Raw genomic sequence first — 12851 nt, forward strand, 5'->3', positions numbered from 1 at the left:
TCTGGGCAAACCTGAGTAATTGCTTTCCTAGTCTCTGTGCTTGGACCTTTTCCTACGCACATTTCCCATTATCAGCAGGTGACAAGGCACTGTGTGAAGACCCACATCACTGGCCTGCATGTCCTGGGGGGCTGTGGGTCGCAGCCCAGACCCCACCATGCCCGAGGGGCTCCCTGATGGGTATGAGGTTCTCCGAGCGCCACTGCTGCCAGCGCTGACCCTGACCAGCCCTTTGCTGCTGCCTGCCCTGCCTGCACCTGCCGAGAGCCTCAGCAGGGGCTAAGGCAGAGCCCTCCTTTAATTTCAGGGGGATAAGCCCCCCTAGTTTCTACCTTGACCCCATCTCTGTGCAGCAGCTTGGCTTCCTCTTCCCTTCTTCTGCTCTTACTCAGCTGCACTTTACTTTTTTTTTTAATTCCTCTTTTAAGACATCGCTTGGTTTAATTTTCGGTAAGTGCCCACTTCCCGCAGGCATGCACCTGCTCCCTGCCCTCGCGGCTGCAGGGACGGGCAGGGGACAGGAGCCCCGTGGCCCAGACCGGCCCTTTTTCACTTCACGCCCCTCAGACGCGCACTCTCCCGCGGCTGCTCTCCTGGCAGAGGCCGGGGCCACCGGGCACGGGGGGTGAGGGCGGCTGCGAAGCCGCCCCAGGGTGCACCCCGCCGGCCACCGCTCCCTCACGGACCGCACAACGCCCTCTAGCGCTGCGCGCGGCCACGCTCCCCGCCTGGCCACGCCCCCCCCGAGGCGGGCGCGGGGTCCGGGCTTTGTGACGTGCCCGCCCCCTCCTCATCCCCCCTCCCTCCGCGCGCGGCCCCGCCCAGCCGGGGGGGGGTTCCGCCCTCGCTGCCTGACGTCACCGCAGAGTGCGCAGCAGTGTCGGCTGCGGCGCGAGACGGGCAGCGCCTGAGGTACTGGGAGGGTGAGGAGCCCTTGTAGGGGGCTGGCAGAGCTGGGTGTGGGGCTGGGAGCCCCCACGATGTGCGTGAGGGGCTGGGTGTGGGGCCGGCAGCCCCCACGGGTGTGTGTGGAGGGGGTGAGGGGCTGGGAGCAGCGTGTACTCCAGCGTGTGTCGGGGGAAGCTGTGAGCCTGCTGCAGGGCTGAGCTGCCCCAGCTGTGCAGTGAGGGCTGGTGGTCAAGGAGGATCCCCTGCGGGTGGGAGAGACCCTGGATGCTGGGGAGCGGAGAGGTGGGTTGTGGGGCGAGAGTGGGACGTGGACGTGGAGCCCTTGTTGTGGGGAACGTGCTGGTCAGGGTTGCTGCTCTGAGGAGGATGACGAAGAAGACATCTCGGGGTGAAGAGAGGGACCCCGTACCACCTCTGGGAGGCCAGCTGTGGGGTGGTTGCTCTGGTGGCAGGGGTCCCTGAGGTGTCGGGTCAGGTGGACGCTGTTCTGGAGCAGGAGGATGGATCACCAATGAAGCCCCCCCGCAGGCAGGTGTGGGCTGCAGTGCTGCTGACCTGGGGGTGTCGTTCCCTGTCTGCCAGCTGTAACGATGTGTTTGTTTTCAAAAAGCTGCTTTAAACTCTTTCAAGCTTTCGTTGCAGGGAGCGAGGTAGCTTTGCGGTGCTGTGGGGTTTTACAGTCCTGCCCTGTGTGTCGGGGAGAACAGTGCTGCTCGGCTGCGATTGTGTATGCAACGTGGGGGGAAAAGAGGAAGGCAGGCATCTGTGCTCAAAGCAGATGGGCATGTTTAATACTCATGGGCTTATTTAGTGTAGAGCTAGTGAGTAAAAATAATAATGCTGCATCGTGTGTTTAAAAGCCATTCTGGTTGTCCTGGATTTATATTTCCTGTTCCTATAGCTGTTGGACACCTCATTTGGATAATTAAATGTCATGGTGATATAGGAGAATAAGGAAAGGAGAGTACTCTCCTCCTTTTCTCTGTCCCTTCCAATAGCAGTGGGGAGACCCTCTCTGTCTGGGGCAGTGCCAGGATCTGTTCCAGTCATCCCAGATTCATGTTTAGCTCTATCTGAAAGGAAAAAAAAAGTGCTTTTTGCTTTTGGTGCTTTCACCTTTGCTACAAGACCTTTGTGAGCAGAAGGTTCAACATGATTGTCTAAATAGGGTAAGTCTCGATAAGGTAGTAAGTGTGGGTGAGTTAAAATGACTCTGCAGAGCAGCTGCCTCCTCCTTTGTGCTATGGTAAATATAGTGATGAGATACAAGGTGTGGGAAGTGCTGCTGTGCTGAAAAACGGGTATTTTTCTTTCAGCTGCATCAGTTGCTTTAATAAAAAGACTGACTCTTCCTAGAAACATTAAATGATAAGAATACTATTACTATATTGGATAGACTGAGGAGGAGGCAGAAAATGCTGAGATGTGATACATTTTAGTGATTGTATTTCAGTGCTTTTTGGGGATGGTCAGGAATTAGCGTGCATGTTGAATAATAATCTTCTGCACTGCACAGAACAGTGTTTTTACCAAGTACTGAAACTTCTTCAGCACTAAGTCTGTTACAGTCTGCCTCTTATTCATGTGCTATAAAGGCTATCTTTGTTAAAATACTGATTTGTCATTCTCTTAATGGTTTGAGAGCAGTAACCAATAATCTGCAGGGGCTGGTGGGTGTTCTCACTGCAGAGGCTGAAGAGAAGAGAATGTCCTGTAAACGAGTGGCTCCGACATGGGTGGGGGACTCTGACATGGGCTGAGCAGACCCTGCGAGGTGGTATGCCGGTGTCAGTTAGAGGAGAAGGCTCTGGTGTTTTGCTGCCATGTGTACCCGCAGGTCCATGTTACATTTAAAATTGGCAGTGGCTTGCTGCTCAAAAACCCAGAGGTGTTCCTGTAAGCATAAGCAGTGATGTTCCTGCTCGTAGCGTTGTGGTGGGATGATGGAGAATTACCTGGAGGGCTGTGTTTACGGTAAATGGGGGAGCTGCCTATTTTCAGGGTAGTTCTGTGCATGATCAGATTAATACCTTACTTATTTTTTTCTAGGAGGGCAGAGCAAGCTTGTGTAACTCTGGATTTTCAACAAACAGGTCTGCATTTCTCCTGTTACCTGTTTGTAATCTCTCTGTGGTGTGGCTGTAGGCTTAGCCGGGGGCTGTGAAAACTTTTAGCTGGAGCTGAAGACGTGAATGAGCAGGGTTTGAATGCCTGCCTTCGATATTGGTGTTTTCTGTTCTCTTGGTTGTGCATTGTGTCTTTCTCAACTTCCTGTTTCTGAAAAACCGTATGGCTCAATGAGTAGAAAATAGCACTCTGTCATTTTTGGGAATAAGTGAAGATAGCAAGAAGCCTGAGTCATTCAAGCAGACGGTTGCTGTTGCCAGGTCTGGCATCCTGCCGGCTGCAACTTGGCTTCCCGCAAGGCAGCCTGGGAGCCTCCAAGGCCACTCGCCCCGGGATGGTAGGGGTTGGCTTCCTCCAGACTTTGGGATGAAGTGCTTGGCCTCGCACCCATGCTGTGGGGCAGGTGCGTGCTGTGCTGCCCTCTGCAGTCGTATTCCGGGGGGGGGCGTTTCCCAGCTGGGACCCGGTTATGTTGAAGCGCGTGTGGGCATTCTTGCTGCCACCGCACTGCTTTCTTGGAGAGGGAGCTGTGCTGTGCTTCAGTGACTGCCCGTGCCCGTCAGGGTTGCAGGGCGCTTGGGGGAATGCACCTACTTGGAAACGTCTGGTCTATTGTATTCCTTACACCAGGCACCACCACTACTAAACAAAAGCTGCTGTTTCTTTCACTTGCGTATTGGAAATATATATTTCTACATTAGCATTATAATGCATCGTTGTGGTTTTAGTCGGTCTTGGGAGCTATTGAGGGTAGTACCCTGAACTGTAATAGCTTCTCTTCAACCACTGACAGTAAGGCCAAGGTTTTCTTGGTTTTGTGACAACTGGTATCAGAGGTACTTACTTGTGTCCTGTGACAAGCAGCCATTAAAAGATTCTTGCATATGCCCTACAGGCAAAGTAAAGCATTGTGTTACAACTACATGTAGGATGTGGAAAAGCAGAAAAAGTGAGGGGAAAAAAATCTCTGTCTCATTCCATTTTCCAGCCTGTCACGAAAATATCTGAGTAATGAGATCTTAGCTGTAGAGAATGCATGTATTTCTGTCTGCAGACACTGACTTTACTGTGTTTTAGAAGCTGTATGCTGCCCTTCAGTGTGTGTCCTGCTTGAGATGGTAGAAAATCATCATGCAGTCTGGGTAGTATCTTCCACTAAATCCGTCAGTGTGTCAGAGGTGGGGAGGTTATTGTGAAAGACTACTGCTGTTTCATTGCTGGGATGCTGCCAGAACACCATCTAAATAACACATATGAATGTATTAACTATGCTTATTAATTTTCTTGCCAGTCATACTGTTTGTTTGACATTCTCAGTTGGACCAACAAAGCTTCTTTCTTTAGCTATTATTTGCAGGGAGGGTTTAGTTTAACTTGACAGTCAGATGTTTTCATTGGTTTTAGGTTTTGGTATTTGTTGCACCTTAAAACTGTCTTAATACAGCCCTTTAAGAACAAAATATATTTAAGTATTTCTGGAAGTATCTAATGTAGCACATTATACAAAGACTTGGACAAGAGCAGTGCATGCAAAAGCATTCAAAACCTGAAACCAGGGTGTTAGTGCCCATATCTGCAGTGATTTCTGTGTAAAGGGCTTTGCTTTTTTGTACCTTTTTGCCACAGGTGCTTCTGTAACTGCACAGAGTCTCAGCTGTTGTGTCAGCAGCAAGTGCCTTGGCTTATAACACTAGAGGGGCTGTGCTGTGGTACTTCCTGGCATCATAATTATTAGCGTCTGGTGTTAAATCATATGTTCTTAAAACCTTTCATAAGATGTCTGAAAGATTTGAAAATTTTTCCCCGTAAGGGTGCAGTTCATGTAATAATAGTAGCAGAGCATTGGACTTGATTTTTTTTTTTTTTACTAACGCTTTTATTATAGGAACTACACAGGCAGCTATTTCAGCTTCATGCTTCTGCCATGCAGAACATGTAGATGGACAACACATTGCAAGCAGGAAAACTAGGCAGTAAGTTATGAGTACTATTTCTGAAGAGGTTTTGTATGTTCGTAACGATTGATGAGACATTGAAGCTTGTCTGCAGAAGGAAAATTCTGGCATTCAAACCTGTGGGCATGAGGCTGCATTGTTAGAGTCCTGTGGAGACAGAGCAGCAAGGACAGATCCTGTGACCGCAAAGCTCTACAAAGGACGTTGCATCTGAGGCAAATACTGTCAACATGACTACAGGCCCTTTAGAGATGATCAAAACCCTGATTTTTGAAACCAAAATCACCTGGAAACATGCATATCATTTTGCAAAGAAGGCAGGACGGATGATGGGGCTGTTTGTAGGGACGCAAGTGTCAGCCTCACACATCAGGTGCACTCTCCATTTGCACAGATGGGCAGACTTGAGGCCTCTGGAAGGCTTGGAGGGTACTTGGGAGGAGGGAATACCTAGCTCAGGGACTCTGGAGGGTTAAATGCCTGTTCATCCAAACCACTGCTGCTCACTCTGTGGAGCTGCCTGATCAGCTTCAGCCCCTCAGAACAGCAGCTGAGGTTTTTTGTGCAGGAAGTGCCTGGCAGCCACTCAAAAAAAGGTGAGGAAATGCACATCTTCCTAATGACTGTGGAATATCCCATAGCCCCGGGAGACCTCTTAAGGAAACAGATTTGAAGAAAAAAGCGTTTTCTAGCTTTTTTTTTGATAGCACAAAGCTAGGCTTTTCACTTCTGCCTAGACCTGCATTTTGGGAAGTAAAACAGTTTTGAGCAGTTTTTGTCAGAAAAGCTGGGTGCTGTTCTTGTGCTATTCTTCAGCTATGGTGCTAGGCTGATGGTGCTGCGTGGTGAAGTGGGTGGGCAAACCTGGGAGGAGGCTCTTCCTGGAAGCAAACCGAGCAAGAAGGGAATCTCTTACAATTTATCCTTAATGTACTTTTTGTGCAATCACTAAATGGAGCTTGCGAAGAAGCTGGTAAGAGGGAAACACAGAACCAGTGCCATTTAAAAGCCACTTGTGCTTTTTTCCATTTGGATACTGTTCGTATGAAATGTAATTTAAATTCTAGGCTGGTTGCCAGGAGCTGCATTGTTGATTTTAAATGTACTTTCCATTAGATCTCTGTATTGGAAAACTACTTCTTAGTGCTGCAGGCATTGGAAGGGGTGGGTTACATCAGGGTACCCCGGTTGCCCTTCTCAGGATCTGTGCCTCTCACCGTGCCCTCCATCTTCATCCATGCAAAGGCCAGCTGAATCAGTATCTGACATGCCCAAAATGTGATTCCTCCTGACTAGAGCAGCATACCAGGTGTGATGCAATTGCTTTTTTTTTTTGAGGGGGAGGTTGTCTAGGTGTTCCAGACTGCTGATCTGATTTGTTTTTTTTTAACTTATTAATCCCGCATTTGTTTTCAGAGGGCTATTTCTTGCACTGTTCCCTATGCAACAGAAGGCGTTTAACCCCATTTCAGGACCCAGATTAGATTGTCATCTTCTCCCACATACACAGCTTTTTATTTAATTGATTCACTTGCATAGGAGATTGCATTTGAAAGATCTGACTTGCAGGCAGCTGTCTGTAGAGACTGGTATTTCTTTGCAGGTGAATTAGCAGCTGTGAACACCTACTGTGTAAAAATGCAGCTGGTTCTTCTCTGCATGCTCTTTTCAGTTTTGCCAAGATAACAAGGTGTTGTCAGTGCCAACAGGTAAAAGCAGATCCCTACTGGTCTCCAGTCACTTTGAAGTCCAGAATTATGCTGACCTCAGAAGAGATGCTTGGGAGCACCAGCCTTGTAAGTGGTCTTTTGGAGGAGGGAAGAGGGTGAAACTGGGTCTTCTTGGCAGGGTGTGAAGGCTCTTTGTTTGGGAACCCCTTGTGCTAACAGAAGAGCTTTCCTTTAATCACGCTTACCCTTGTTCTCTTCATTCTTGCTTTTTTTCCTGCATCATGTTACCTTCTGACCAGAAGTCCTAACTGTTCAGGCCCTCATGCTGTGCTGCAGGGCTCCTCTTGCAAAGTGAGATGATGGTCAGGTATCTAAATGAGGCTACTGATTTCTTTTTTTCCTAGTTTAGGGGGAAAAAAAAATCCTTCCCAGTGATTCCTGAACATAGATGGGATAAAGGTAGATCTTCCTCGATTCATAATCCACCATGAGCTGATCTGTAAAAAGGGGTAAATAGGTGGCAGCTTGTGGATGATGAGGCTTTCCCAGGTTGAAACTAAGGCTGTTTTCAGAGACTTGTGGAACAGTCTGATATCTAGTCAGTGAAATGGTGGAAGAGACTGTGCGTTGGTACTTCGGTGAGCAATGTGTGCGAGAGGGATGATGGTCCTAGGTATACATGTGCAGTGATAGGCTCTACATGAGCTATTCCCACTTGGAAGGGTCTTGCAGATACAATTAGTACGATACAGCTTGAGCTCTGTTTGGCTTGACATATGGCAAGAGCTGTCCTGGGAGTGGGCTAGGAAAGGGATGGAAAGCAGAAGACTGCTGCAGCACTGCACAGCAGAGCTTCATGCAGCCTGCTCGCTCCCTATCAGACAAATGGTAAAACTAAAGGCACAGCAGTGGGTGGCAAGAATGACCAAAGGATAGGACAGGCTTTGTAGAAGCAGAGAGTCCTCAGCTCAGGAGAGATGCCTAGAGAAAAAAAGATATAAATTCATGAGTGTGCTGGAAGAGGAGAGTCAGGAGCAGTGACCAACTAGTTCTGTAACAGCTGCGTTGGTATGCTGACCTTGTATGAGGCAGTAAGTTTAAGGCAATCAGAAAGAAGTAGGTATTTTCAAAGCTTAATGATGAAATTTGCTTCTCTAAGGTGTATTGGTTGCCAAAACGGACAGGTTAAAATATTTATGTGTATACAAAGCATCATAGTTCTGTACTTGCACCTTTTGCTAAGCCTTAGTCAAAGACAGGTTACAGATGTAGAGAGACTTATGTTCTGGCATAGGATGGTGGTTTTTACATATTGTTATCTCTGTGTGTGTCTATATATATACATGGACATATGTATTCTCTGTATGATATATTGTGTGCATACTCCTACTTCAGTGATTTCTTTTTGGCAGACCTTATGGGAGATGGTGCAGCCTTTTGGGGTATGGTAAGCTGCTTGTCTAAAAATAAAACCCTTCTGTTAGTGTAGGGGATGTGATGTTTGCTCAGCAGTGTGGAACAAAGGCGTTTGAAGATAGCTTAAGGAAACTTAAATGATATATTAATGAACTTATCTCTTAGCAAAAGTGTGGGGGCGGGGGGGAGAAGAAGGAATAGGAACATGTTTTGTCATTCTCTTCAGGTGGACTAGTAATTTCTCTATTGTTAACCAGCAAGAGATAGGGCAAATGCTTGGTGACAATCAAGGAAAACTTTGTTTGCTGGGTTTAGTGCTAAATGAAGTTTCACATTGGGTGAGACTGTGCAGTGCTGTGCTGGCTCTTCCTGATGGACCTCCAGCAGTGCTGTGAAAAGCAAAGGGCTTTACTGATGCGTTGGTTTCTTTCTTTTGAGACTGTCTCTGAGCGGTGCTCATTAGGAAACCTACAGATATGAGCCCTGATGCAAGCTTATAGGAGTTGGTCTTGGTTGCAGCTCACATGAAATTGCTAGTTGGGGTGAGAACCCACAGCAGAGCTTGATAATACATTTGACTAGGAGCTCAAGTATGTCTCTGAAAAGTATCTGCTTAATGATTCAAGGCTCTGCCTTGCAAACACATACCCAGGTGAGTAAATAGGGCTAGTAAGCATGTAAAATAATATATGAGTTCATGAGAATGAGGAAAATCTAAATATTGTCACACAGTTCAAAAAGGGCAAGTAGGGAAGGGTATATGCATGGCAGAAGTGGGGAACAAGGAAAAATTCTTCCCAAGAATGTAACTGGAGACAAAGACCATTGCGAGAAGGCTGACCTTCACAGCTGAGGTAGAGCTGGGAGGGAGTGGACAGAAGTAGAACCTAGGACCTCTGGCGGTCCTGGTTTCCACAACCACCTTCTGGGTTTGCTGAATGTCTTGGTAAATTCTTCAGGAGTTTTCTCTTCTCATTCATCACAGATAAATCTCCAATATAGTTGCTGCTGAAACTGTTCTTGCTGGATGCTGTTACTTCTTGCCTAATCTCAGTTGTGTTACTTTACCCTCAACTTTGAGGGGAAAACTGACTTTTGCCCTGGTGGAATATGCCCTTCTTAATCTCATTCTTCATCTTTTCCGCTGTTCTGTTGCTCTTCTGAGGTCTCTGCCCAGGCATCTGTCTGGAAAACTCTCTCCAGTTTTCTCCTCGGTCCCCCTCCCACATTAACAGGCAGCAGCTCAGTTACTAGCTCCACACCAAACCTGCCTCCTCTTCAAAAACTCTTTTGACATGGCTAACATGGAGGTGTTAAACAGTCAAAGAGTACTGGTATTTCTTTCTCGTTCCCTATGCCACCATTACCCTGTTTGCTCAAGCCATTGTCAGACTTGGATTTTTAACTCCTTCTGTCCAGTTCCTCAGACTTTTCTACAGAGCTGCTGATGTGCAGTTTTCTTTACTCATCCACCGTGGCTGTTGGTTTTAGCCAGGCTCTCATCTTACCACACTCTTTCAGTGGTTTCTAAGCTTTACCAAGTACAGCCTTGTACAGCTTTTACCCATCTCAATCCTTTCTGCAGAGGTGCTTTTCTACCCGTGTGGTTCCACCAGCAGTTGTACCAGCTCTCTGAAGGGCTTTTGGTATGGTCCCATACTGAATGCTTGTACAGAAGCCAGGCAGCCATGGGATAGTGGGCAGGCTTCATGCTTGGGTACAGAAGGGAACAGGGAAGGGAGTGAATGGCCAGCCCTGAAGGTGGAGGATGCCCCCCAGGGGTCCCAGCACAAGTCCCCGTGGCAAGGGAGCAGTGTGATGGCTGCGTTTAAGTTATCCACTGCCTGAATTTGAGTTCACAGCCAACTGAAGAATCGCAACATCTTTTAAGCCTTGCTACAGCACTAAAATGGCAACGATATTGAATGTAGATAAATTAATTGATGCATATGAAGGGACAGAAGGGAAGACTGGACTTTGTTGAACTTAATTGGAAAGGATGGGCTGAGCCGACCATCCTCTTAGGTAGGAGGGCTTTGGAAAACCGAAGTAATGAATGTGACTCTTTGTTGGAGCTTGGCAATGATCACCAAAGCAAGATGAGCCCTGGAGGTTCTTAAGAAAAGGTTTACAAACTAAAAACATGATCTGAGGTTTGCTGCCTTTGAATGCCGTGTGTGTCCACACACACACACACACACACTCCCCCACCCACCCACCCCCTAGGATGCCAACTTACAGCCTAGAACTGACCTGGAGGGGCTCAGAGAAGGGGGAGGTGGCTGGAGGGGCTGGCTCCTGCCTGTGGAGCAGACAGTGGGCTGGGGCTCTTCAGCCTGGAACGGGGGGGGGGCTCCCACATGCCTCCTCCCTGGTTTGGTGAAATCCCTAAATTCAGGAGGCTGACTGCTGATCTCTTCCTCCTGCAGTCACCCCAGTGGGGTAGGAGGCAGTTTTCCACAAGGCATGCAGCAGAGCTTTGGATCCCCTTGCACCAGGAGTGGGCACTGCAGCTGTATGGTGGCTCAAGGAGTCTGAGCAAACTCGGGAGTTTGCGGGGGTCTGCTGGTTGCCTGGACCCTGTCTGGCTTGGGCACCAAATGGTTACCCTGCCATGTACAATGGTATGGAGGTATACACATGCCCTCACTCTGGCCATGTTCTTCCCTGGGAACTTGCTTTTGGCTGCTGTTTTGGGATGACTTTCTGGGTTAGATGAGCATTAGTGACTCATTATGTCCTGATTCTCTAGTTTGTTGCATTGAAGTGAGTTATAGGGCTTGCTGCCTGCCTTTCACTGGCTCTCTGAAGGGAGAATTTCCTTGCTGCAGACTTGGTAGAGGCATTGCAGTGCAGTATGGTGGTTAAAGAGCCTCAAGTTAAACGTATGTTGTGCTTGCCCATTTTAAAATGAGCAGTTAAGCAGTCTGGCTGGCCTGGCAATGTAAAGAAATAAATAAAAGTCCTCTAATCCCTAGCATTGGTTAAACAGTTAAAACTCTTGTCAAAGACATTAAGACATATCATTTGAAAGGTAACAGCACTGCCTTAGCAGTTAACTGGGACTGTGCCTCGCTTGCGCAGCAAGAGGAGTGTTAGAATAAATTCAGGTGAATGGCAACTGCAGGCTGGGAAGGCCTGGGAAGACCCAGCCTGCCAAGACTGAAGGACTTTCTCGTTGTTGTCGTGGGAGGGGCATCAGCCCTGTTCCCCTTGGAGTGCACCTCTGGAGTCATTTTGAGTCGGCAGTGCTCTCCTGGGCATCGTGTGTGGTCAGACTGGCCGTTACTGCGAGAGTGGGACAGGGCTGCGTGCATGGGAGAGCCCCGTGGTGCCTGTACAGCAGCGAGCATTGTGCTAGCAATGTTCAGGCAGGAGTATCGTGTAAATAAGCAGAGAGCCTAGGGATCCTTCCTTGGGGAGGGACAGTCGGTGCTCTCTGAGGTGATGAAATAGCAAGCTGTAAACAAACAAAGCTCACTTCAGCACTGCCAGGGACTGCAGCAGCTAAACATAGCCCCAGAGGCTTGACTTGTGCCCAGCAGATGACTGCTCTGGGCTCACTATAGAGTTACAAAGGTGAAATTCTTTAATCTGCATCACACCAGAGCTCTGTCTAGATGTGCTAATGGTCTCCTGTGGACTCAAAATCTGCACATCCCCAAAAGTGGGTGCACAGTACTGAGCATCCAGGTCAGTCTAGCCCAGCTGCTTGCCCTTTCCAACACCATCCAAAGAGGATCCTGCTTGTCAGCCTCTCCTGCTCCATGCTGGCAGCAGCAAGCCTCAGCAGAGGCAAATTATGCTCCTGGTATTTCTCCCTGAAGCCTGTAGCGTGTGGGAGGAGGTGTGCAGCAAAGGGGAAATGGTGACCCTTCTGCACCCTGTAATGGTAAAACGAAATAGCAGAGTACAGCTACTTCAGTCAGGATGGTTCCTGAACACATGGTAATAAGGACACTTCTGTTTTTCAAACAGGGAGAAGCTTCAAAAACCTAATGTAAGCAATGGTTTACTTAGTCATGCTGCTTAGAGGTTAATTAAAGTTGCGTTATTGTGACAGTCTTGTCTTTTGATGGCTGTACCTTGAGTAATACGTTAGATAGGTTTTATGAACATCAGCTCTGAGTGTCTTTAATGTTGCTTTTTGAATAAGTCTGAGCCCAAGGTCCTGATTGCTTGCAGTTGCTTAATGATTCAGTTGCATATTACTAGAGGAATAAGCAATGTGCTGGATTACAGTGTCATCAGGAAATTATTCATATACAGTCTTGGTCCAGAGTGCTGATCTAGATGCTTGTAACAATTAGCAGAAGCGTAATGGACATTTGTGTTCACTCTTTCTCCTGTCAAGGCTATCAAACATGTCTGGAACAGGCTACATTTCTGCATGTTTTTCTTTAATGTTGACAAACATGAAGTAATCACTTCTGAATCTCTGTTAAAAGCAATTTAATCATGAGTAGAAGCAGAGGATTTTGCTTCGCAGTTGCAAGACTGTTAAATGTCTTAGGGTGAATAGCTGACGTGTGACTGGAAAGCAGCAAGTCACTCTGCTGCTGAGCTTAACTCCTGTCACTTAAAAGAAATCACTTCAGCTCAGTCTCTGCCCTTGTGATAGGGTTAAAAATGAACTTGCTGCTTGACCACGTATTTTGAGGTCTGTTTCTCACACTTAATGTAGGACCCTCTGGAGAGCAGTCTGAAATGGGAATTACATGGTCATGGATGAAGCAGACAAAAGCAAACCGGTTCTTCTGTTTGTTTTCCTTCT

General features: G+C 47.7%; 1 protein-coding gene across 4 annotated transcripts in view; it reads left to right on the forward strand.

Moving 5' to 3' along the window:
- Positions 1-814: 814 nt before the first annotated feature.
- CYSTM1 (cysteine rich transmembrane module containing 1) overlaps positions 815-12851 on the forward strand; it is a 30520-nt gene continuing 18483 nt past the window's right edge. The window contains exon 1 of one of the 4 annotated variants that reach the window (XM_072872265.1): positions 815-912. Coding sequence is in view for 2 of the 4 variants with exons in the window: in XM_072872263.1 (XP_072728364.1) it covers positions 2822-2883 (62 nt within the window). In the remaining 2 variants the exon portion in view is untranslated. Of the gene's footprint in view, positions 913-1405; positions 1438-1955; positions 2079-2806; positions 2884-12851 lie in introns of those variants that run through there. The other 3 variants (XM_072872264.1, XM_072872266.1, XM_072872263.1) reach the window with 3 other exon arrangements.

Source organism: Ciconia boyciana, chromosome 9, assembly GCF_034638445.1.
Source record: "Ciconia boyciana chromosome 9, ASM3463844v1, whole genome shotgun sequence".
In the NCBI taxonomy this organism is placed as follows: Eukaryota; Metazoa; Chordata; class Aves; order Ciconiiformes; family Ciconiidae; genus Ciconia; species Ciconia boyciana.